The following is a 27772-nucleotide window of genomic DNA, read 5'->3' as shown; positions in this document are numbered from 1 at the left end:
CCTTTTAAGGCAGGAATGCAATGATGTTGAAATGTGTTTTGGGGGTTAAAGTTCATTTTCTTAGCCAATATTGACTTTGCAAGTAATTGCTGTTAAGCTGATCACTCTTTATGACATTCTGGAGTACAGTTAGGTCCAGAAATATTTGGACAGTGACACAATTTTTGTGAGTTGGGCTCTGCATGCCACCACATTGGATTTGAAATGAAACCTCTACAACAGAATTCAAGTGCAGATTGTAACATTTAATTTGAAGGTTTGAACAAAAATATCTGATAGAAATTGTAGGAATTGTACACATTTCTTTACAAACACTCCACATTTTAGGAGGTCAAAAGTAATTGGACAAATAAACCAAACCCAAACAAAATATTTTTATTTTCAATATTTTGCTGCGAATCCTTTGGAGGCAATCACTGCCTTAAGTCTGGAACCCATGGACATCACCAAACGCTGGGTTTCCTCCTTCTTAATGCTTTTCCAGGCCTTTACAGCCGCAGCCTTCAGGTCTTGCTTGTTTGTGGGTCTTTCCGTCTTAAGTCTGGATTTGAGCAAGTGAAATGCATGCTCAATTGGGTTAAGATCTGGTGATTAACTTGGCCATTGCAGAATGTTCCACTTTTTTGCACTCATGAACTCCTGGGTAGCTTTGGCTGTATGCTTGGGGTCATTGTCCATCTGTACTATGAAGCGCCGTCCGATCAACTTTGCGGCATTTGGCTGAATCTGGGCTGAAAGTATATCCCTGTACACTTCAGAATTCATCCGGCTACTCTTGTCTGCTGTTATGTCATCAATAAACACAAGTGACCCAGTGCCATTGAAAGCCATGCATGCCCATGCCATCACGTTGCCTCCACCATGTTTTACAGAGGATGTGGTGTGCCTTGGATCATGTGCCGTTCCCTTTCTTCTCCAAAATTTTTTCTTCCCATCATTCTGGTACAGGTTGATCTTTGTCTCATCTGTCCATAGAATACTTTTCCAGAACTGAGCTGGCTTCATGAGGTGTTTTTCAGCAAATTTAACTCTGGCCTGTCTATTTTTGGAATTGATGAATGGTTTGCATCTAGATGTGAACCCTTTGTATTTACTTTCATGGAGTCTTCTCTTTACTGTTGACTTAGAGACAGATATACCTACTTCACTGAGAGTGTTCTGGACTTCAGTTGATGTTGTGAACGGGTTCTTCTTCACCAAAGAAAGTATGCGGCGATCATCCACCACTGTTGTCATCCGTGGACGCCCAGGCCTTTTTGAGTTCCCAAGCTCACCAGTCAATTCCTTTTTTCTCAGAATGTACCCGACTGTTGATTTTGCTTCTCCAAGCATGTCTGCTATCTCTCTGATGGATTTTTTCTTTTTTTTCAGCCTCAGGATGTTCTGCTTCACCTCAATTGAGAGTTCCTTAGACCGCATGTTGTCTGGTCACAGCAACAGCTTCCAAATGCAAAACCACACACCTGTAATCAACCCCAGACCTTTTAACTACTTCATTGATACAGGTTTATGAGGGAGACGTCTTCAGAGTTAATTGCAGCCCTTAGGCGGGCTTTGCACACTGCGACATCGCAGGCCGATGCTGCGATGCCGAGTGCGATAGTGCCCGCCCCCGTCGCAGCAGCGATATGTGGTGATAGCTGGCGTAGCGAAAGTTATCGCTACGCCAGCTTCACACACACACTCACCTGCCGTGCGACGTCCCTGTGGCCGGCGACCCGCCTCCTTGTTAAGGGGGCGGGTCGTGCGGCGTCACTGCGACGTCACACGGCAGGCGGCCAATCGGAGCGGAGGGGCGGAGATGAGCAGGATGTAAACATCCTGCCCACCTCCTTCCTTCCGCATATCCTACGGAAGCCGCAGTGACGCCGGTAGGAGATGTTCCTCGCTCCTGCGGCTTCACACACAGCGATGTATGCTGCCGCAGGAGCGAGGAACAACATCGGACCATCGCGTCGGCGTAATTATGAATTACGCCGACGCTGTACCGATGATACGATTACGACGCTTTTGCGCTCGTTAATCGTATCATCCAGGCTTTACAGACTGCGATGTCGCATGCGATGCCGGATGTGCGTCACTTTCAATTTGACCCCACCGACATCGCACCTGCGATGTCGCAGTGTGCAAAGCCCGCCTTAGAGTCCCTTGTCCAATTACTTTTGGTCCCTTGAAAAAGAGGAGGCTATGCATTACAGAGCTATGATTCCTAAACCCTTTCTCCGATTTGGATGTGAAAACTCTCATATTGCAGCTGGGAGTGTGCACTTTCAGCCCATATTATATATATAATTGTATTTCTGAACATGTTTTTGTAAACAGCTAAAATAACAAAACTTGTGTCACTGTCCAAATATTTCTGGCCCTGACTGTATATGCAAATTGCCATTAGAAAAACGTAAGCAGTAGACTTTGTAAAAATTTATATTTGTAGCATTCTCAAAACTTTTGGCCATGACTGTATATTCCCTATCGTGTGGGTGGGTTAGCCTCCATATATCTTTTAGCCCTATATCTTCTAATGATACATCCCTGTTTACCATTCTCTTGTCCCCGGGACCCTTCTCCCCTACCCCCTCCCCTCTCCTTCTGTCTTCAGCTGAGTTTGGTACTGTGTTGAAGTCTCCCGCCACTATGATGTTGGGTGCCTCATCTGATAGTATGATAGCTTTCATATTATCATGAAACGTAATCTAGTGCAGGTTTGGACCATATACAATGTAAATACTGAGTCTTCCCACTGGACTAGTAATTGTTAGATATTGCCACCTTCCCTGATCATCCTCCTCATGAGCCACTACTTCATGGCTGAGCTGTTTGTTTATCAAAATCACTGTGCCCGCCTTCCTACCTTGCGCCACTGCCCCATAAAGTGAACCTACCCAGATTTTTTTCATGCGAAAAAAATCCTCCCTCCCCAAATGGCTTTCTTGTATTAGAGCAATATCTGTTTTTAATCTTTTCAGGTGCCTTAGAATCATTGCTCGCTTGTTGGGTGATCTTAGGCCCTTAACATTCCACGTTGTTAATTGTACCATTTTTGCCTAAGTAGACCATGTGACGACATGGACTCTCATAGGTTAAAGTTTCTTAACATTCAGCCAGACAGGATGATAGATTGTTTATAGACGGGGGATAAGTCCCTCATTGTTTTTTACAAGACTCTTTTGGACTCATGTAATTGTGTTGGCCACTGAAAGCCAGACGTATTGTTTCTCCAGACTTTTCCAGTAATCATTGTATTGTAGTTGTGTATTGCTAATGTGATTACCTTAGTAGCCATTGTCTAGTCGGTGACTCCCAGACTACATGTATACCCTCAGTCTTTCTGTAGACATCATTTGGATGAACATTGTCCATGCAGCTTGAGATTCATCCAATGGGAGAGGCGCTCTTGTCCAACCAATCGATGAGGACGCAGTGTATCTAAGTGGAAGGCTGTGGCTATAAAAGGGACTTCTTTAAGCCACCAGGTTGTTGATGGATGCTGATGGATCCTCTGTCTCCTTCCAGTAATTTTCCAGATTGTAATAGCTTTGTGCTTGCACGTTTTTTGTTTCCTTTAAAAGGGGTATTAATGCTTTTATTTAACTTTTGGGAAGCTTGGCCAGATCTGTTCCCCCTACACTGCTGGCCTGCATTTTCCTCCTGCCCTCCTGATCCTCCATGCACCCCTTCAGCTCCACCTTCTTCTTTCTCTCTTTCTCCTTCTTTGTCTCCTTCATCTTCCCATTGTGATCCTCCCTCTTCTGACCCCTGCATCCACTTCTCTGCAGCATCAGTGATCTCTGCCTCCTCATTTACATTCTCCATTTCTCTCCCTCTCAGGCCCAGAGTTGCTGTTTCTCTTGCCTTGTTTTCTGGCTCCTCCCCCAGCAGACTTGCTGGCACCATGCTTATCTCCTCCATGGCCTGCAGACATTCAGCGCTGCTGCTTCTCCAGGATCCCTCTCCACTGCTGGCACTCCGTAGCAGGTACCGCTCCATGCCTGCCGACCTCCTGGTCCCTGCCGTGTTACTTGCGATGCGGCCACATGAATGGGGGAGCTTTATTCTGACTGATTCCAAGGGGGGTAGCAGGAGCTTCTTCTTTATGCCTCCACCTCAGCCAGGACCAGATCCGGAAGTCGTTTTTTTAAAAACTTTTTTTTTCTTTTTTTTTCTTTTACTAGTTTCCCTAGGGGGCTATAGCGATCAGCAATCCGATCACTCTGCCCTATCTGCTGATCACAGCTATACAGCTGTAAACAGCAGATATCACTGCCTAATTCATTCGGCTCCGGGCCAAGTGAAATCGAAAGTGACTCGTCATAGCTACAGGCGTCATCACATGACCCTTTGCTACCATGGCAACCACCGAAAGTCACGTGATCACGCACGTGACTTCCGGTGGGGGTGGCGGTAAGTGAAAATCATGGCCGCGCGCATATACATCTCGCTGCCAGACTTTGGCAGCGAGATGTAAGGGGTTAAATGTTGCGAGTGGAAGCAATTCCACTTGTAACATGCAGGCACACATGTCAGCTGTTGAAAACAGCTAATATATGCGCGGATCGCCGCAACCTGCCCGCGGCAGGGGGCGGGGCTTAACGTCACACGCTCCATGACGGATAGATCCGTCAAGGGTCGTGAAGGAGTTAAATGCACAAGAATGCAGAAAAGGACAGATTTATTACCGGTAGAGATAAGAGCAGCAGTTGAACAGAAATATAGCAGAGAAATTAAAATCCTTTCTTTCCCCTTATAGAAATCATAGATTGCATTGATATAATAGATACAGTAGGAAAGTCACATTTTTGAATTTGTGCTTAAGTGGAGAATGCAAAGCATTGTTCCGCATTATTGGTAGACTGCTGGGATCCCGCCAAATGGATATCGGCCAGAAAGATGAAAATATCTATGCAATGTCTCCTATCTATGTACAGATAAAATTGTGATAGGAAAGATGATGGTAATATCTTCCACCTGGGACCTCCAGGGGTGAAGTTATAAAAGTTTGGGAATCTCATAATTTTCTAAGACTTAAGCGGGCTTTACACGCTGTGACATCGATAGCTGATGCTAGCGATGTCGAGCGTGATAGGACCCGCCACCATCATACGGCCGATATGTGGTGATCGCTGCCGTAGCGAACATTATCGCTACGGCAGCGTCACACGCACATACCTGCCTAGCGACGTCGCTGTGACCGGCGAACCGCCTCCTTTCTAAGGGGGCCATTCGTTCGGCATCACAGCGACGTCACGAAGCGGCCGCTCAATCAAAGCGGAGGGGCGGAGATGAGCGGGACGAACATCCCGACCACCTCCTTGCTCATTGCTGGCGGGACGCAGGTAAGGAGAAGTTCCTCGTTCCTGCAGTGTCACACGTAGCGATGTGTGCTGCCGCAGGAACGAGGAACAACATCGCTACTGCAGCAACAACGATAATTGGGAATAGGGGGGCAATGTCACCGATGAGCGATTTTGAACGTTTTTGCGACGATTCAAAATTGCTCATAGGCATAGGTGTCACACACGACATCGCTAGTGCGGCCGGATGTGCGTCACAAATTCCGTGACCCCAACGAGATCGCTTTAGCGATATCATAGCGTGTAAAGCCACCCTAAAGCCCACTTTACACGTTGCAATTAGTTGTACAATCGCATTTGCGATGTGACACGCCCAGGTTGCATATGGGATCTTATGAGATTTCACGTTGGTCGTTCATTTGCTGTCACACGAGCGTTAGTAGTCTATGTTAAATTGGTCAATTTTATGTGCGATCCTTTAGATCATGTGTTCTGTGACGTATGCATTGGACACCTTTTTTTTTTTTTTTTATTTATTGACTTGCCAAGCGTGTGTAATGTGTAGGGATGTGTTTTTACTATGTCACTGCCATTCAGCTCTGCTACATGGCCGCTAACAGCAGACACAGACAGCCATGTAGCAGAGCTGAATGGCAGATGACAGCAGACACAGACAGAGCCGCACTGTCAGAATGAACTCGGGTGAACTTCACCCGACTTCATGGTCATGCTGCGGCTCTGTCTGTGTCGCGTCCTGATTAGCGGTCACCAGTGAAGGACTCACCGGTGACCGCTAATCTCCTAAGTTACTGAAGTTAGCAGCTCTCTCTCATATACTCACCGATCCCCGGCGCTGCACGGCGTTCACACTGCTCCGGCGGCTTTTACTGTTTTGAAAAAGCCGGCCGCCCATTAAACAATCTCGTATTCCCTGCTTTCCACGCCCACCGGCGCCTGTGATTGGTTAGTGAGACACGCCCCCCACGCTGAGTGACAGGTGTCACACTGCACCCAATCACAGCAGCCGGTGGGCGTGTCTATACTGTGTAGTGAAATAAATAATTAAATAATTAAAAAAAACGGCGTGCGGTTCCCCCCAATTTTAAAACCAGCCAGGTAAAGCCATACGGCTGAAGGCTGGTATTCACAGGATGGGGAGCTCCACGTTATGGGGAGCCCCCCAGCCTAACAATATCAGCCAACAGCCGCCCAGAATTGCCGCATACATTATATGCGACAGTTCTGGGACTGTACCCGGCTCTTCCCGATTTGCCCTGATGCGTTGGCAAATCGGGGTAATAAGGAGTTATTGGCAGCCCATAGCTGCCAATAAGTCCTAGATTAATCATGTCAGGCGTCTATGAGACACCTTCCAGGATTAATCTGTAAGTTACAGTAAATAAACACACACACACCCGAAAAAATCCTTTATTAGAAATAAAAAACACACACATATACCCTGGTTCACCACTTTAATCAGCCCCAAAAAGCCCTCCATGTCCGGCGTAATCCAGGATGCTCCAGCGTCGCTTCCAGCGCTGCTGCATGGAGGTGACCGGAGCTGCAGAAGACACCGCCGCTCCGGTCACCTCCACGCAGGTAATGAACACAGCCGCGCGATCAGCTGCTGTCACTGAGGTTACCCGCTGTCACTGGATCCAGCGGTGGCCGCGGGTAACCTCAGTGACAGCTCAGCTGATCGCGCTACTCACCGCCGCTCCTATCACCTCCACGCAGCAACTGAGGTGAGTAGCGCGATCAGCTGAGCTGTCACTGAGGTTACCCGCGGCCACCGCTGGATCCAGTGACAGCGAGTAACCTCAGTGACAGCAGCTGATCGCGCGGCTGTCTTCATTACCTGCGTGGAGGTGACCGGAGCGGCGGTGTCTTCTGCAGCTCCGGTCACCTCCATGCAGCAGCGCTGGAAGCGACGCTGGAGCATCCTGGATTACGCCGAACATGGAGGGCTTTTTGGGGCTGATTAAAGTGGTGAACCAGGGTATATGTTTGTGTTTTTATTTCTAATAAAGGATTTTTTCGGGTGTGTGTGTTTATTTACTGTAATTTACAGATTAATCATGGAGGGTGTCTCATAGACGCCTGACATGATTAATCTAGGACTTATTGGCAGCTATGGGCTGCCAATAACTCCTTATTACCCCGATTTGCCAACGCACCAGGGTAAATCGGGAAGAGCCGGGTACAGTCCCAGAACTGTCGCATATAATGTATGCGGCAATTCTGGGCGGCTGTTGGCTGATATTGTTAGGCTGGGGGGCTCCCCATAACGTGGAGCTCCCCATCCTGAGAATACCAGCCTTCAGCCGTATGGCTTTATCTGGCTGGTATTAAAATTGAGGGGAACCGCACGCCGTTTTTTTTAATTATTTAATTATTTATTTCACTACACAGTATAGACACGCCCACCGGCTGCTGTGATTGGGTGCAGTGTGACACCTGTCACTCAGCGTGGGGGCGTGTCTCACTGTAACCAATCATAGGCGCCGGTGGGCGGGGATAGCAGGGAATACGAGATTGTTTAATGGGCGGCCGGCTTTTTCAAAACAGTAAAAGCCGCCGGAGCAGTGTGAACGCCGTGCAGCGCCGGGGATCGGGGATCGGTGAGTATATGAGAGAGGGGGATAGACTGACATGGACAGAGAGTGAGGGACAGAGATAGTGACGGACTGACAGAGATTAGTGAATGACAGACATTGTGAGGCGCTTCAGAACGCAGCTTTTCAGCTGCGCTCTGAAGCAGACCTTTTATAAACTGCGGTGCAGAGCGCACACCTGCGCACATAGCATCAGACACCAAAATCGTATGAGGGATGTCACACGTTACAATTGACTAGGTTCGTGCAACAAAACGCTCAATTCTAGAGAATGATACGATGTGTTTGCGATCAACGGTTTTGCGTTCAATCCTGATCGCAAGTAGCTGTCACACGCAGATACCTCACAAACGATGCCGGATGTGCGTCACTTACAACTTGACCCCAACGACGGATTGTGAGATATATTGAAGCGTGTGTAGCGGGCTTAAGACTCATTCTATCTTTCACTGATGTCCAGCCATGTTATGAGTCACCAGAGGGGAAGTATGTGGGTGTAACTTGTGGTAATAAAAAACTAATTCCAATTATGATCTTCATTCAATGAAAGGAACATTGCAGTGTAGGATTTTTCTACGTTCCATTGGAGTCCTTCTCTCCAGAAATCTGAAGCCATTACTGTGATCAAAGTTCAGTAATTTTCCTTTTGTTATTCCCGTTTATTTTATGTAGTTATATATGCTGTATTATTTTGTTCCCCTTTGTAATATTCTTTGTGTATTTATATAAACACTGCCTACTTTCCAGATTAAATATATAAAATGTAATAGTGTATGTCTTTGGGATGTGATTTATAGATTAAGAGGAACAAAGCTACCTGTAACGTGTGTCCTATCAACCTGTATAAGCAGAGACCCTGATTCCAGCGATGTGTCACTTACTTGGCTGCTTGCTGAAGTTTTGAAATTCAGTTTTCTCTGTTTAAAATCTACCAGTTCTCGAAATACTGCTCTGTGTATAACCTCACCCACACCACTGATTGGCAGCTGTGTACGAGCATAGACAGAAAGCTGCTAATCAGGGGTGGAGTTATATATAGCTTATGGTGATAGAGGATACATAGCAGCAGGTTACTAGTTCTCTAGTGATAATCCCCCAATGATAATACAGTGATTTTATCAAAACTACAGCAAACAGCCCAGTAAATGACACATCATTGGAATCAGAGTTCCTCTCTGTCACAGGTGTGTCACTGGTGACAGACAGTCATGTGGTGTCTGGCAATAGAAAGTCACAGCGTTCGGCTGTGCAAAATGTTCCCTGACTTTCTATTTTTCTTGCTGTTAGTATTCTGTGTACTAGGTATCTCCTCTCTGCTGGGTTTTCATCCTTTTACTTTAGGACACTGGGGAGCTCCTCTTCCCTTCAGTTGTTAATCACCTGTATTTCCTCTTGGGTTAAAATATTCTCATTTTTCCTGGACTTGTGGTGGAGATATTCAGTTCCTTCACAAGGTCTGGATGCAAGCAGGTGGCTTGCACACACCAGAAGGATCGTTGTTGCTCTTTACTGAACTTCTTACTGAGTCGTCTAGTGGTACGTTGTTTGCTGTTTCCCTTGTTTGTTATCCGTGTGTGTACTTTAGTACCTAGTGAGGTTGATTAAGAGCTCATCCCATTCGTTCCCTATTTAGGGCTCAGATCAGGGTCAGCCTAGGGTCAGGTATCCGGCTCGGCGCATAGGTGTGGAATCTATATAAAGTGGCAAGGAAACCCAGGTGCCCAGCGGTAGACTTGGTCAGGGCTCTCATATCCCCTTACCCTAGGCACAGGGTTTCCCTTGCCTTTCGCCGTTCGCTTGGTACTTTACCATTCCTAGCGTGACACTGTCTCTACAGTATTCTGATTTATAATTAAGGGGTAAACACTGAATGACCGAATACCATTGAATTCACAAAACCCCAGCATAGGTATCATAAATGTTACTTCCTCTCCACCAAGAGGTAGACCCCTTTCAGTTCTGGTCTCTTCTACACCCATAATCTAAACTGTAATAAAGGTTTGTGGGCAGAGACGAATGAACCTAAATAGTAAAGTTCGGTGTTTGTACCAAATACAGACTTTATACAAAAAATCAGTGTTAGAGTTCGGAGTTCGGGTGCTTTATGTTTCCTAACCATTCGATCTAGCATCGGTGTGCTCGGGTACACTCAGTGCTCGGCCCAGTGCGAGCTGCTTGCAGTGTGTGAATGGCTTTCACGGGGAGGTAAAAACATTGTTATAGGATGTATTGTGTACAAGGAAAAAACCTGCCCTCCCTTCCGCAGTAATAAGTACTCTGTTAATGGCTGGATGCATGTGGGAGGAGACCCGAACTGCCCAATCAGTGACTTCCACCGGGGCTCAGGACCAGTCCGGTTCCCGATCTGAACATTATTTAAAATATAACAGAAAAAGCTGAACCCAAACTTCAACGGGTCCGCTTATCTCTATTTATGGGTAGCCCCACAAAAACATAATCCATTGGATATCAGACATAAAAAAACCAGGAACGAGGAACCTCTTCTTACCTGCCTCCCGGCCGCTATGAGGAGGTGGGCGGGATGTTCCGGCCACTCATCTCCACCCCTCCGCTTCTATTGGGCGGCCGCTCAGTGACGTCGCTGTGATGCCGCACGGACCGCCCCCTTAGATAGGAGGCGGTTCGCCGGTCACAGCGACGTCACCGGGCAGGTAAGTATGTGTGACGGGTCTGCGCGATGTTGTGCGGCACGGGCAGCGATTTGCCCGTGTCTCACAACAGATGGGGGCGGGTACCCACGCTAGCGATATCGGGACCGATATCGCAGCATGTAAAGTAGCCTTTAAATGAGTGCCATATGCGTAACCAGCATTCAATGTTTTGGGGGGTCATGGTTTTCATATCATTGCATTTTTGTATGCAAGGTGTCGATTCGTATTGAATTGATGATGCCCTACAACTTTGTACTTCACTTTTTTTCTCTATCACGTTCCATTTTCGAGATAAAAATGCTAACTCTGTTGTTTTCCCAGGTGGCACTATAGGTGGTTTCATTGCGTAGCGCATGGCTACTTTACTAAACCTAGACACCACTTCTATGCCTATAGCTGCCGCCGTTCTCAACTTAATGACGGTGGACAGGATATGGGTGGGCACACTGTATATTTTCAAGCATTTATTAACAAAACAACAAGTTTTGAAATGCAATTATATACAATGTGATATACTTAAGATTTCCTATCTCCAATCTGGGGCTGCACTTTTTAGTAAATAAATCAATGGGAAACCTGAGATTTGTGAATTATCTAAATATAATCCAGTATCAAAACAATTCACGAATGTTCCTTAAGGCTCTCAAAAGGGCCAACAGTGTGCCAGCTAAAAAAGAAAATGAATATTCACTGCTCCCGATGCCATAATCCCACCTACCTCTAGGCAATGAAGCCAGCGCCAACCAAGAGGTGGGCAGTATTATTAGCATGGGGAGCAGTGAATATTCATTCTCTTTAATATTGGGTATACTTGATCACCCAGCCGCCGACTTACTGCTGTGGCTGGGCGATCACTTGTGTATAATATTAGAGAATGAATATTCACTGCTCCCCAAGCCCAAAATCCCAGCTGTGGGGAGCAGTGAATATTCCGGTAGCTGACGTTCGCATGTAACTGGGGGTGCATGGCAGTAATGTCATGCGCTGCGCCTCTTACATGCTGAAGTCACTTGTCAGCATCAGAAGAGAACACCGTGCATCGGGAGAGCGGACGGATGGTGAGTATATTCATTTATTTTCTTATGTATGCAGTGTGATGGGGAAATATATACCAGAATGGGCTCAAGATGAGGGCCATATATACAAGTATACAAGGATGGTGACATATATACTAGGACAAGGGACATATATACCAGGATGGGGATCATATATACCAGGATGGGATAAAGACGTGCAACATACTGTATATACGAGGATGAAGGACATATACACACGGATGGGAGACACATATACTTAGAAGGGGATCAGGATGGGGGACATTAGTATAGAATTGGGTTATTTTATCCCTGTAACAGTGTCAGCAGCAGATCCCCCCCATAACAGTGCTTCATGACCACATTTTTTTTTTTTAAATCAGGTACTTTTTTATTAAAACAGAATACATACAACAGTATAACAAATCGGCATCCAAATTAAGTTTACCATATCTATTACCCCTTTCCCTTCCCCTCCCCCCCTCCCGCCCCCTTCCCCGGCAGCAACCCTCCTCCCCAATACTACATCCCGTTTAGTACACACTTAGAATACCCTCCAACTGCAGTATAGCAACCATCCCGTTCACCCCGATGTGCAGGAGGAACTACTAGTAACACAAATAAAACAAAACACACACATCAGAGGTCTCCGACGGCTATCCCAGTCCCAAACCAGTTTACTGGTCGTCCTATCCGCATTGCAGCCAAGGAGACCATAGCTTCTTAAACATTTTAACATTCCCCCTTCTTTCATACACTCCCTGTTCCAGCTGAAGAATACATTTCACCCTTTTAATGTACTCTCCCCTGGTCGGGGGTCTTTTTTAATCCAGGACCTGGCAATTAGCTTTCTTGTCGCATACAGCAGCCTAGCAATGGCAATTTTCATAGTATTTTCCACCCCAAGCGCCTCAACATATCCCAATAGACATATCAATGGTTCCCTGGGAAGGACACACCCATATGTTCTTCCTATCTTGTGGATAACCTTAGTCCAAAAGGAGACCAGTCTCGGACAAGACCACATCATATGAAAAATACCTACGTCAGATCCCTGACACCTTCGACACTCCGAATTCCTTTTCAACCCCATTTTAAACATCAGTAACGGAGACCTATATACCCGGTAAATCACGTATAGGTGAGATAACTTGGCCGGTTTGCTCATAGAGAGTTTAGGTACATACTCCAAGATACTCTCCCACACCTCCTCCGTTATCGTCCCAACTTCCTCCTCCCATTTAGATTTAGTTTTAAGTGGGTAATCTAAAAGAAAGATGTGTAATATATCTTTATATGTGCCAGAAATGATCCCTTTAGTGCTTCCTCTCCCCTTACACACATATTCCAGTACCAGGTCAGTCTGTATGTCCACACTTTTTTTAGCCGCTTGGGCTGCAATCGCATGTTTCAATTGACTGTAGTGGAGCCAGCCAGACGCCGGAAACTGAAACTCACACTGTAACTGCGGGAACGATTTCAAAATTCCTCCGTCCAATATCTGATGCATGTATATTACACCCCTGCGTCTCCATTCCTCAATATTCCCCATTTTCTGGATCTCCGGGAGATTACTGTTATCCCAGATAGGTGTAAACTTAGTTAACCGGGTCACCCCTCTCACCCTTTTCAGCTTCTCCCAGGTCTTATTTATAAGTGCCATTGTAGGAGATGTTCCACCCAGGAGCCCCACCGCACCATCCTCTAGTCCCATTACCAATGGACTTCTACCCACTATGTATTCCAGCACTTCTTTAATGCCCCCATCTGTCTATCGATCAGACCTCCCCCTGAGGTGTTGACATTGCGCCGCCATATAATACAATTCCGGATTTGAGATTGCTAGACCCCCCTCATCTTTCGGCTTTTGTAAAGTCTCTAATCGCACCCTAGGCTGCTTTTTACCCCACACCAGGACTCTAAACAGCGAGTTTATCCCTTTAAATCTTTTCTTTGAAATACAAACAGGGGCATTGTGCAGTATGTATAGGAGTTTAGGCATTACTACTATCTTTAGTAAATTAACCCTTCCAACAACTGACAAATGTAGCTTGTTCCAGGCATCTACTTTGGCTCTCAGTTTTTTAAGAACTGGCCATAAGTTCACCTGTATGTATTTTTTTACTGGCAGCGATATCTGGATACCTAGATATTTAAATTCGTCCACACTCTTCAATTTGTTAGCCCCAGTATCATCATTTATCCAGGTTACTTCCCCATCCACTTTAAAGAGGCTTGATTTAGACCAATTAATGGTCAGTCCCGAAACTTCATGACCACATTTTTTGGTCAAACGTTTTCCCTATATTCCTCCTTCAAAATCTAGGTGTGTCTTACGGTCCGAAAAAATACGATAAGTTTAAAAAGAGAGAAAATGGTTCTTTCTCTGACCATTTCTTACTTGAGCAATTGTAACCGATTTTTTGATAAAACTCTTTGAAAATAGTTATGATGCCTTCTCCCGTGTGACTCATCTGACAACAGGATCTGATTAGTCTTAAAAACATTTGGCAAATTCTGAAAGTAAGAATGGCTGCTCTGCTCTGTTGGTTTTCTGATGTCTGCAAGACTTGATTTATTAGTTAAACATTTCAATTATTCACAACATGAAAAAGGTTCCTTCCCTGTGCGGCTTCTTCAGATGTTTAACAGGATCTGATTTCTGAGAATTACATTTTCCACATTCAGAACATAAACATGGTTTATTTTGTGTGATATTTTTGATGGTCAACAAGACTTAACTTCATAGTAAAACATTTACTGCATTCTGGGCATGAAAATGGCTTTTCCCCTGTGTGAGATCTTTCATGCCTAACAAGATCTGATTTCTGAATAAAACATTTCCCATACTCTGAACATGAAAATAGCTTCTCCCCTGTGTGACATATTTGATGTCCAACAAGATCTGATTTCCGAATAAAACATTTCCCACACTCTGAACATGAAAATGGCTTCTCCCCTGTGTGAGATCTTTGATGCACAACAAGTTCTGATTTCCAATTAAAACATTTCCCACACTCTGAACATGAAAATGGCTTCTCCCCTGAGTGATTTTTCTGATGTGTAACAAGATGTGATCTCTGAATAAAACATTTCCCACATTCTGAACAGGAAAATGGCTTCTCCCCTGTGTGAATTCTTTGATGCTCAACAAGATCCGATTTTTGAATAAAACATTTCCCACACTCTAAACATGAAAATGGCTTCTCCCCTGTGTGACTTTTCTGATGTACAACAAGATGTGATCTCTGAATAAAACATTTCCCACATTCTGAACATGAAAATGGCTTCTCCCCTGTGTGAATTCTTTGATGCGCATCAAGATCCGATTTCCGAATAAAACATTTCCCACATTCTGAGCATGAAAATGGCTTCTCCCCTGTGTGAATTCTTTGATGCTCAACAAGATTTGATTTCCAACTAAAACATTTCCCACATTCTGAACATGTAAATGACTTCTCCCCTGTGTGAATTGTCTGATGTGTAAGAAGATGTGATTTCTGAACAAAACATTTCCCACATTCTGAACATGAAAATGGCTTCTCCCCTGTGTGATTTTTCTGATGTGTAACAAGATGTGATTTCTGAATAAAACATTTCCCACAATCTGAACATGAAAATGGCCTTTCCCCTGTGTGAATTTTTTGATGCTCAACAAGATCTGATTTCCTAATAAAACATTTTCCACAGTCTGAACATGAAAACGGCTTAATCCTTGTGTGAGATTTTTGATGCTCAACAAGTTCTGATTTCCGAATAAAACATTTCCCACACTCGGAACATGAAAATGGTTTCTCCCCTGTGTGAATTTTCTGATGTCTAATAAGGTTTGATTTCTGAATAAAACATTTCCCACATTCCGAACATGAAAATGGTTTCTCCCTTGTAGGAGCGGTTTCATGTTCCAGATCCCTTCGGTAACTTTTATTTTGCTTACAATTCTGTGATAAATTGGAATTTTGGACTTGTTTGAAAAGATCAGATGATAGAGCTTTCCGAGGAAGGACTGGAGGTATATCTGGGACAGCAGCATGCTCTTGATTTGTATCATGTGTGATACTTTGATCATCTGTTTTAAATTCTGAAAATATTAGATTTCCATCTGAACTCCCAATACAGTCATCTGCTAAAAATAAACACAATGTTATTAGTTTTTAATATTATCTTGAAAGTACTTTTTTTTTTTTTTTAAATAATAACAATAGAAATTAAATAAACAAAAAATGTATTCTGAATCTGTTTTCCAAATTCGACATCTACGAGTTACATCTTTGTTAATTCGGATCTCCAATTCGTAGCACCAGTTCTCTGGAATGTGCTATAGTAAAAAATCTGATTGATTGTCAACAATTGACTGCAGGATAATGAGGGACAGGGGGCTCCTATACTGTCCCTCACGCTAGGGGACCCTAAGCTATTACTAACCTATGGATTACCTCTGAAGATGGAGATGCAGAAGTCGCGTGCCTTACTAGTCTTCTGACTAGATTTAATCTGCGATCCCCAAGGGAAGCAAGAGGCAGGAGTATGATGGAAATACAGATTAAGGCCCCCTTCACACGTCCGTGAAAAACACGCACGTGTGTTACGGGCCGTTTTTCGGGTCTGTGTTCAGTTTTTGTGTCCGTTTTTATGGTCCGTGTGGCACCTGTGTGAATTGCATATGCTAGCCGTGTTTGTGTGCAGAACGTCCGTGTGTGCGTGTGGAATTAACGTGTATGTGTACGTGGAATGTCCGTGTGGAATGTCCGTGTGTGTGATGCACAATGTCGTTTATAAATGTCGGCTGACAGCAGACAGAGTTGCGCGATGAGAATGAACTCGGGTGAACTGCACCCGACTTCATCCTCATACCGCGGCTCTGTCTGTGTTGAGTACTGATTAGCGGTCACCTGTGAAGGATTCACCGGTGACCGCTAATCCCCCGAGTGACTGAAGTTTCCCCCCCTCTCTCATACTCACCGTTCCTCGATCCCCGGCGCGGCCCTGCACGGCATTCACACTGCTGTGGCGGCTTTTACTATTTTGAAAAAGCCGGCCGCTCATTAAACAATCTCCTATTCCCTGCTTTCCCCGCCCACCGGCGCCTATGATTGGTTGCAGTGAGACACGCCCCCACGCTGAGTGACAGGTGTCACACTGCACCCAATCACAGCAGCCGGTGGGCGTGTCTATACTGTGCAGTAAAATAAATAAATAAATAATTAAAAAAAACGGCGTGCGGTTCCCCCCAATTTTAATGCCAGCCAGATAAAGCCATACGGCTGAAGGCTGGTATTCTCAGGATGGGGAGCTCCACGTTATGGGGAGCCCCCCAGCCTAACAATATCAGTCAGCAGCCGCCCAGAATTGCCGCATACATTATATGCGACAGTTCTGGGGCTGTACCCGGCTCTTCCCGATTTGCCCTGGTGCTTTGGCAAATCAGGGTAATAAGGAGTTATTGGCAGCCCATAGCTGCCAATAAGTCCTAGATTAATCATGTCAGGCGTCTATGAGACACCCTCCATGATTAATCTGTAAATTACAGTAAATAAACACACACACCCGAAAAAATCCTTTATTAGAAATAAAAAACACACACATATACCCTGGTTCACCACTTTAATCAGCCCCAAAAAGCCCTCCATGTCCGGCGTACTCCAGGATGGTCCAGCGTCGCATCCAGCGCTGCTGCATGGAGGTGACAGGAGCTGCAGAAGACACCGCCGCTCCGGTCACCTCCACGCAGCTAATGAAGACAGCCGTGCGATCAGCTGAGCTGTCACTGAGGTTACCCGCTGTCACTGGATCCAGCGACAGCGGGTAACCTCAGTGACAGCTCAGCTGATCGCACGGCTGTCTTCATTAGCTGCGTGGAGGTGACCGGAGCGGCGGTGTCTTCTGCAGCTCCTGTCACCTCCATGCAGCAGCGCTGGATGCGACGCTGGACCATCCTGGAGTACGCCGGACATGGAGGGCTTTTTGGGGCTGATTAAAGTGGTGAACCAGGGTATATGTGTGTGTTTTTTATTTCTAATAAAGGATTTTTTCTGGTGTGTGTGTGTTTATTTACTGTAATTTACAGATTAATCATGGAGGGTGTCTCATAGACGCCTGACATGATTAATCTAGGACTTATTGGCAGCTATGGGCTGCCAATAACTCCTTATTACCCCGATTTGCCAAAGCACCAGGGCAAATCGGGAAGAGCCGGGTACAGCCCCAGAACTGTCGCATATAATGTATGCGGAAATTCTGGGCGGCTGCTGACTGATATTGTTAGGCTGGGGGGCTCCCCATAACGTGGAGCTCCCCATCCTGAGAATACCAGCCTTCAGCCGTATGGCTTTATCTGGCTGGCATTAAAATTGGGGGGAACCGCACGCCGTTTTTTTTAATTATTTATTTATTTTACTGCACAGTATAGACACGCCCACCGGCTGCTGTGATTGGGTGCAGTGTGACACCTGTCACTCAGCGTGGGGGCGTGTCTCACTGCAACCAATCATAGGCGCCGGTGGGCGGGGAAAGCAGGGAATAGGAGATTGTTTAATGAGCGGCCGGCTTTTTCAAAATAGTAAAAGCCGCCGCAGCAGTGTGAATGCCGTGCAGCGCTGCGCCGGAGATCGGGGAACGGTAAGTATGAGAGAGGGGGGGAAACTGACCGACAGACTGTGAGAGAGGGACAGACAGACAGAGAGACCGACAGAGAGACAGAGAGACCGACCGACGGACTCAGGGAGATTGACCGACATACACAGAAATAGAAAGAATAGCCGACATCACTAGAAATAAAAACACCAAACGGACACGGACTATAGGTAGATGCATACGTGTTTACTAACGTTTGTGCACATACCCATAGACTTTAATTGTGTCCACGTGTGCGTGCTCCGTGCAGATAACGGACATGCATCCGTGCAAAACGCAAACACATACGGATCACGGACACGCACACACGGACATAATGAAATAACGGACGTGTGACCACAATCATAGATTAACATTGGTGCACGTTTGGCCGTGTCTCCGGTATATACGGAAACGGACCAAACACGCACGTGTTTCACGGACGTGTGAAGGGGGCCTAAGACAGACGGGACACATTGCAAAGTCACAGAAATAAACAGTGAGAGACGAAGGAGAAAAGCAAGAGCAGAAAGACAGCAACAAAAAGAAAACAAGGGTTAACACCACAACAGCTCACTGTAATAATGCACAACAACCACCGATAAGTCTGGATCACAACACCTCACCAGACCAGTATAGGTAAACTATAGCTGGCATTAATGAAATAGTCCAGCCAGCATATGCAGAACGGGAACAAACAATACTTTCTCCTCTACAGCATGTGATCAAAGACATTAACAAGCAGCCCAGAAGAGAATAACTCTTGCTAGCCTGCCCAAGCCTGTGGTTCGACGCCTGCGTCTCCCTGCGCTGCTCACAGGCATCAGAGAAGTTAACATGCAAAGTACCAGAATCTATAATTTCCATGGATCCTGACGCCGCCATGACAGTTGGCAAAACCTGCAAACATCTCCTTGGAACATTGATCCACAACATAGACAATTTCAAAGAGGGGTTTTTTTTAAGACAAAAATAAAGACAGATGCTGGAAATTTAACTGGGTTGTCTGGGACTGTAATGCTGATGACCCATCCTTAGGCTTTTTAACCAAAGCAGGTAGCAGGGTCCGTGCAGATAAACATTAGGGCTCCAATTCATCAAGACTGGCGATGTACACTAAAAAATGACGTCGGGGACTGGAGTGAGATTTCTGGCATAGGGAACGTCGCAGTTTGTTATGAATTAGAGAAACAGCATCACACCCTTCTTCTGCAAAGCTCAGCCCATTTTGGCAAAGCTGGTTAAAATTGGCGTAAACACACACAGACACACATCAGCCTGTCTCCTCTTCAGCTTTAGACTTTTGCAATTGAGACCTTTGGTTATATGCCGTGCTGTCAAAAAGGTCCTTAAGCTGTCCTATAATTGTCATATAAACACTGGGGCCCCTGGGAGAAAGGGGGACTGTGTAATTGCCCAGTTTGCTCTTAAGAGAACTTTGGTTACATCATGTAACATGTCTTTGAAGTGAAAGGTCCTTAAACAATCAACCTCAGAATACAACTGATGTGGTCCCTAAGAAAGTGCGGTCTTGAGAATTTGTGCAGTTTGACTCCTCCCAACGCTGGCCCTGAATGTAACTAGGGCTTATTTTTGGAGTCGGGCTTATATTTCAAGCATTCTACAAAAATCCCATAAAATCGTGCTAGGTCTTATTTTCTGACTAGGTTCAATTTTCAGGGAAACAGGATATTCATGAACCCTCTGCAGGTCTTTTAGTTGCCTTCATAACAACATAGAGAAGGCACTAGAAACAAACAGAAGGAAAGACAATACAGTTGAAAAAAACAAACAGCAGAAAGCCTAAAAATGTAAACACAAAATTAGTGCAGAAAGTACATGAGTAGATATCTCTTACCGGATAGAACTACAGTTAACACATCCTGAGGAACATCAGGATCTTCTTGTTTACAGTCCTGTGGGAGAAGAGGACGGGGACATCTCTCTGGTGTTGTCCTCTTACTGGATAGAACTGGAGGAGACACATACAGGGACTGAATTCATTCCTTACATACAGATAATTATAGGCCGTGTGTATTTAGTCCTGTCTATTACCTGGTGATGTGAGGGGCTGGGGAACCTCCATCATGACGTCCTTGTACAGATCTTTGTGTCCTTCTAAATACTCCCACTCCTCCATGGAGAAATAGACGGTGACGTCCTGACACCTTATAGGAACCTGACACATACAATGATACCGTCACCCTCGATCCCTTCATAGCGTTACTGTATAATGTCCCAGCATTCCCAGCAGTGTCACCTCTCCAGTCAGCAGCTCAATCATCTTGTAGGTGAGTTCTAGGATCTTCTGCTCATTGATGTCCTCATGTATCGGGGGGTGAGGTGGGGGCCCCGTGATTGGGCTCAGGGGTCTTCCCCATCCCTCAGACACAGGGGCCTGACAGCGCTCACTAGAGGTCTTCTTCACTACTGTGTAATCCTGGTTATGGAGAGACACAGTAAGAAATCTCACTCCAGACATTTCCAGAGTCCTCACCTCTCCAGTTCTGTCCATCTGTTATTCCCATAGATAAGAATGATGTAATGTGACGTCATCAGAATCTCTCACCTCTCCAGTAAGCCGGAAGAGGATCTCTAGGGTGAGGTGTAATATCCTCTCCGCCATCTTGTCCCTGTCCATATCCATCCTTCACGGGGCAATCAGGAAAATTCTCTTATATAGAAGATCTCCACTGAGAGGATCCGATATTATAAGGACCTGAATGGGGAGAAGATGAACCCATATGTAAAATTAATGGAGATAAGGGAGGTGAGATATCATTTGGGTAGAAAAAAAAAAAATCAACATGACATGTGCTATGTAAGTAGTAAAACTGACCGATAAAAGTAGCACATTATCCTTATAAAAAAAAAAACACAATCCTTCATACGACAATGTGAATGGAAAAATAAAAGAGTAATTGTTCCCAGAATAAGAGGAGGAAAATACAAAAGAGCAAAAATAAAAAAAATCCCAGTTTTTCGGTTAAGAAAGGGGCAGAATTTAGTGCCCATTTCTTGTATGAATGCAGCAAAATAGTGAAAATTAATCCAATTACAAAATGTGCCCACATTATATTTTACTCCTAAACTAGAAAAATGATGTAAATAAAAAAGTTTAGATATTCTAAAGTGGTTTCGGAGCTCATAGACTTTACACGTCCGGGCCATCTGACTCCTACTCTGCAGTGATGTTTTACAATGTCATTATATAGCAGTGCATCTATACGCAAACATGTAGCAATGGAGAGGAAATCCGTCCATCTCTACATAAGGCACCAACCGTTAATTACTGTTTCTGCCTTCTCTGTTACTGTATACACAGCTCTGCGGTGCAATGCCAAGAGTGTGCAAAGCAGTAATCAAAGCAAAAGGTGGCTACTTTGAAGAACCTAGACTATAAGACAAATTTTCAGTTGTTTCACACTTTTTTGTTGATTATTTCATTCCATATGTGTTAATTCATAGTTTTGATGCCTTCAATGTGAATCTACAATTTTCAGAGTCATGAAAATAAATAAAACTCTTTGAATGAGAAGGTGTGTCCAAACCTTTGGTCTGTACTGTATATGTGGTAATAACAGATATTTCCCTTATTTTCCCACCAGTATCGCTCGACATCAGTAATAAAAATTTGATGCTGAAGTTGGTTTCTTTGGATTTGGATTTTTTTTTCTGTTTTTCTTTTTACAGGTTTAACAACAAACGTGGAAAATCCCAATAATAAAGTACAATACAGCGAGGAGTTATTTAACCCTTCACTGCTGCTTTGATGCTGATTTTTGTGCCAGTTTTATAATTTTTGTTGCTGGTTTTCAGGGTATTCACATCCGGGCTCCGCACTGCACTGAATTTATTGTTGAATTTTTTATTTTTGTTGATAAAAACTGTGAAAAAAGCCAGAAACAAACCCGAATAAGAAACGGACTTCAGCCTCATCATAAAAGCAAAGAAACAATAAAGACGACGACAGGAACAAAAAAATGAAGGAGAGAAAATAATAGAGACCCTGCACCTACCTCCACCTGCAGAGCCGCACACTAGATATATGGCTGCTCTGTGCTTACAGGACCTGTGATGATGTCACATGGAGGGGAGGAGTCAGGGGTCACATGATCAGCTCCTCAGTGTCATGGTGCTGGATGAGGGGAAGTTTATGTGTGGATGTAGCAGTGTCGTATGTGTACGAGGTGTACGGAGTGGAGCCGTGTGTGTACGATGTGTACTGAGTGGAGCTGTGTGTGTATGACATGTAGTGAGTGGAGCCGTGTGTATGACGTGTAGTGAGTGGGGCTGTGAGTGTGCAGTGACCCAGAGTAGATACTATTAGAATGTCCCCTGATGACCGTGTGTCTCTCTATAATGTTGCGCATTATCTGTGCCTTCTGAAGCCTTCCTCTGAGAGTTGTAGCATCTACACTGACCTCTGCTGGCTGTTCTCAAAACTACCTTTGCCTCATATGGTAAAAGGAAGTGACGCAGCAGTGAGGAAATTTCCGGGTCCTTTTCTGACAGGAAAAATAGCGAAAGATGTCTGTGTCTGAGGACTCAGGAGGTGAAGACTGAGTATTGGTGGGAGAGGTGTATGAACGCTGGAGACGGTGGGGCTACTTCCAGTCACTTCTATCCTCTAGTGACGGAGTCTGGTAAGGAGAAGGAAACTCTCTGTTGAAAGGAAAAATCCAGGCTGCCATTTATCCTAAATCAAGGTAGGCCCTGAATTCCTGCTGGAGGTTGGGGCAGGTGTACAATGTGTACAGAGTGGAGCCATGTGTGTATTTGACATGTATGGAGTTGGGCCGTGTGTGTATATGATGTGTATGGAGCGGAGCCGTGTGTATATGATGTGTATGGAGCGGAGCCGTGTGTATATGATGTGTTCCCATTTTATTTGTATATATAAGTGTTGTCAGGGGTCATAAAGTGTGGCACTGGAAGCTGCAAACAGGCACGTAGCAGAGGTCTTGGAAGATTGGGGACGAGTAGCAAAAATACAAAAGTCGCAGGCAGCCAGGAGACATTCTTTTTCTCTCGCTCTTTCTGTCTCTCATTATTCTGACATTTGACAAATATAAATAATTTTGGTTCCCAATTAACCTAAAACGGGAAAGGTGTATTCTGATTTACAGATATTGAGCAAAACCTGCAGATGTGTCTTATAAATATTGGATGGAAACGTCTAGTTTCAACTGTAGCTGTGCACATACAAACTAAAAGTCTTACTACCAAGGCACAGGTTTATGTCCTGATAGGTTTTATATAGGCCTAAGAAGCTGAATGAAGGTGCAATAACAAAGGCTGGCGCAAGTCCAAATTTATGGCCTGAGGTGCTACAGTATGTGCCAAAAACTCTGCAAGATATGGAGTTAAAAACACAGGAGCGGTCTGGGAAGTCCCAAAAAAATGTATAAACGTCATAAGTTTTCTGCCTGTGCTTTAATATAGCCAATGGCATACTTAGGAATTTTACTAAAAGGTTAACCCATTACTGTTCTCTATAAAAGGCTTGTAAAAATAAAACACTATGATGTGCATCTTAACTGAGAAGGAATTCATACCATCTAATCTGTGTGGTGTGGATTTCTCCGCCGGCACTCAGTGACTATTAATTTGAGATTACAGCAGACATTCATGGTTATGAAAGAGATTTGCAAAACTATGGAATTTTTCCTTGACAGATGGCGCCAGACTCCGATCGCTTCAGGGAGGAATGGAGACTTAGGAGACCAACACCGGACTCCCTGAGGTGACTGTGGGCTGCCCATTTCGGAACCTGATCAATTCCAACGGACTACGGTAAGAGTTTTGATTTATAATCATTCTCTTATCTGTGTCATTGGAAGGTTCTCATTAGCCTGGGACAGTCTAGTCGGTCTCGTGAGTCTATCTCTACAACTGGATTCCCTTCCTCCTGGGCGACCTTAAAGAACCCGAAAGGTTGTAAGTGGATGTCCGCTGAAATTGTTCTCGGGGATATGTCTAGCTAGTTGTGTTTTTTGACGCTGGTTTTTGTGTGTGAATTTTATTATGTAGATCAGGTACGCTTGATTGGTAGTTCTTGGCAGACTTAAATGTCATAAGGCTCGTTCAAAGTATATGCCCTTGCTACAGACTTCGGACTAGCCATCTTCTGAGTAGTGGGTAAAGGCCAATCAATGTCCTGGTTGGGTGTCCCCCTGAGTGGACACGGGGTTAGGTTTCTGTCTCAGAATTCACAAATAGTTGGAAAATTCCCAAACAAATGGATGCCTTTAAGTCCATTTTTAAGTCCGAGGGTGGCTTAACCCCCAGAAACATGAAGCAAACATGTGACAAAAAGAAAAGTTGATGTTAATTTGCAGTATGTCAGAATGTGGTTGATTACAATATGAATAATGAAATAAGGCATTGAAAGAACAAAGGGGAACTTTAGAAAATGCAGGATTATTTGGGACAGCCCAAGCTTGGTATAGAGTAGCCTGTGCAATTGTAAAATAATGTTATATTTGGAGAAAAGACGTATGTGATAAGGAAGACAATGTATTGTGTTATGCTTACTACAAGTCTCTGCCATATCCACCGCCCTATAATGGCGTCAATAGTTCACATTCTTGGACCTGCACACACTGTGCCCAGCAAAATCCTCCCACTCCTTTGTTCTGTGTTTCTTGTTGGATGGCCTGCCCCTCGACACACCACCCTGTATTTCGACACCCTCTGCCCCTCTGATGTAACCCTGCCTCCAGGGACTGGGGAAAAGACTGCAGCCTGGCTGGAGAGTGCTGGAGGCTGCAGGAAGCAACCACAGTGAGTGTTCGCTGGCAGGGGCCAGAGTGTGGAGACTCCAGAGACTCCACTATGGACATTTAATGGACTGGAAGCCCACGGTATGTGGATGTGTTATATTTTCCTTTAAGCCGGGAGAGGCTTTGTTATATTTTGTTTAGCAGTTTATGTTGAGTGTTTTAAATAAACTGACAGAATTTTTATAAAGAGACTGTAGCTGTGTTGCTAAAGCTACCTCGCACCGCTGCAAGTGAGTGGAACCCCCCAGGTTGCGGGGTGCAACCTTACACTATCCATCATAAAGAAACAGGGCAAAATCCAACTCACGGATCAGGCTGTTACAGGAACAGGAAATCTCTATTGTACCATGATCATACATGCAGTGGGACCAATGTATGGCCCCGACAAACACCAACACTGTGTGGAGGATCTACAGTTGACCATACTCCATGTACTTGAACTGACCAGGAAGAAATAACTCCAATCCATTGCCATTCCTGCAATGAGCTCTGGGATCTTTGGTTTCCCAGTCATACAATGCACACAGGCTATAGTGGCTGCAATAATTAGCTACTGTCCCATATCCTCACTTGAAGAAATCTGGTCATTACAAGTCCTGACACCGCACGGTACTTCAAAGAAACAATTCGTCCTTCGGCTATGACGCCTAACTACCCCAGTCAGTTACTGCAACCAGAACGTATTTCCACATCACCACCTCTAGGGGCATCGGATGAATTATTGCACAGCCTACCAGCACCCCTTGTTGTCATGCTCCCACTAGCCCCGATGGTTGAAACCATTCTGGTCCCTAAATCAGAAAAACCGAACTATGTCCCCTTTACTCCACTCCAAGTGAATAGCCTACTCACTCAGTTATCAAACCCGGAGAAGCAGCCTATGCCTTTTTACAGAAAACTTCAAGAAATCTGTCCAACCTATTCTGCAACTTGGAAGGATCTCTCCAACTCAGCTAGTATTAAGGCCAGTACTGCTTTTTTACCCAGTCATTCAATCTGCTTTTGACCAGAGCGCTCTGGATTCAACGGGGGACTTTAGATCCGGAGTTGAGTTCTGCTGCCAAGACCAAGCATGAGGGAAAGATCCTCCACCAATATCACCAATGCTTCCCAAGAAGACAATGAGTCGGCTGAAAAATTCTACATGAGATTATTCACTTCCTTTTATGATCAAGGCTATGACATGTCTGTCCCGTTTCAACATGTTCACTTCATAATTTCCTTTGTTAAAGGACTTAAGGACTCAATCAGATTGAAAATCGAGGACACCAGACCTGAATACTTAGAGCTCCCCACTAAACAGGCTCTTCTCATTGTTAAGTCCATTGAGAAAAAATTTGCCTCCACCAATTCTACCCCTGATACTACCCCGGTTATGTACTGTATAATACTCCTGTTAACCAAGACCAACAAACCCAATGCCAGATGTACCCCCCTTTCCATGTATACTCACCTCAACAACCATATCCAGGCGGGCTCCAGCAACGTCTCCCACCCAGGAATCTTAACCCCTTCACGACCCTTGACGGATATATCCGTCATGGAGCGTGTGCCGATAAGCCCCGCCCCATTCCACGGGCAGGTTGCGGCGATCCGCGCACATATCAGCTGTTTTTAACAGCTGATATGTGTGCCTACATGTTACGAGTGGAATCGCATTCCACCCGTAACATTAACCCCTTACATCTTGCTGCCAAAGTCTGGCAGCGAGATATATATGCGCGCAGCCATGGTTTTCACTTACCGCCACCCCCACCGGAAGTCACGTGCGTGATCACGTGACTTTCGGTGGTTGCCATGGTAGCACAGGGTCATGTGATGATGCCTGTAGCTATGACGAGTCACTTTCATTTTCACTCGGCCGAATGAATCAGGAAGTGACCATATCTGCTGTTTACAGCTGTATAGCTGTGATCAGCAGATAGATAAGAGCGATCGGATTGCTGATCGCTATAGCCCCCTAGGGGGACTAGTAAAATAAAGAAAAAAAAAGTAAAAAAAAGTTTTAAAAAATAAAAAAAAACCAAAACCCTAAAAGTTCAAATCACCCCCCTTTCACCCCATTGAAAATTAAAGGGTTAAAAAAATATATATACACATATTTGGTATCGCCGCGTTCAGAAATGCCCGATCTATCAAAATATAAAATCAATTAATCTGATTTGTAAACGGCGTAGTGGCAACAAATTCCAAACGCCAAAATTACGTTTTTTGGTCGCAGTTTTACGCAAAATGCAATAACAGGCGATCAAAATGTAGCATCTGCGCAAAAATGGTACCATTAAAAATGTCAGCTCAAGACGCAAAAAATAAGCCATCACTGAGCCATATATCCCAAAAAATGAGAACCCTACGGGTTTCGGAAAATGGCGCAAAATGTACGCCACTTTTATTGGACATGCTTGCAAATTTTTTTTAACCATAGAACAAAGAGAGACAGGGCAGCACTCACCGATAAACTAGGACTATTTTATTTTTCAATGCTGACAGGTGAGACGGACATGAGGGAATGCAGGGAGGGGAGCACGAGGTCCTCGTGCTCCCCTCCCTGCATTCCCTCATGTCCGTCTCACCTGTCAGCATTGAAAAATAAAATAGTCCTATTTTATCGGTGAGTGCTGCCCTGTCTCTCTTTGTTCTATGGATATACTTGTTTAAACTGGGCAATAGCACCTCGGTAATGGACTTTGTTGGATCCATCAAGATGAGAAAAAATGGTTTTCTGTGACATCTGAAAATCTAATGGATATAATCAAGGCAACT

At 44.8% G+C, this 27772-nt stretch overlaps 1 protein-coding gene across 1 annotated transcript in view; it reads right to left on the bottom strand.

Moving 5' to 3' along the window:
- Nucleotides 1–12130: 12130 nt before the first annotated feature.
- LOC142259266 (uncharacterized) overlaps nt 12131–27772 on the bottom strand; it is a 343907-nt gene continuing 328265 nt past the window's right edge. Inside the window, exon 11 of the mRNA XM_075331744.1 lies at nt 12131–15236. Within this exon, the coding sequence (XP_075187859.1) occupies nt 14315–15236 (922 nt within the window). The 3' untranslated portion in view covers nt 12131–14314. The remainder of the gene's footprint in view (nt 15237–27772) is intronic.

Source organism: Anomaloglossus baeobatrachus (genome assembly GCF_048569485.1).
Source record: "Anomaloglossus baeobatrachus isolate aAnoBae1 chromosome 5 unlocalized genomic scaffold, aAnoBae1.hap1 SUPER_5_unloc_5, whole genome shotgun sequence".
In the NCBI taxonomy this organism is placed as follows: Eukaryota; Metazoa; Chordata; class Amphibia; order Anura; family Aromobatidae; genus Anomaloglossus; species Anomaloglossus baeobatrachus.
This window is presented reverse-complemented; position numbering and strand designations above follow the sequence as displayed.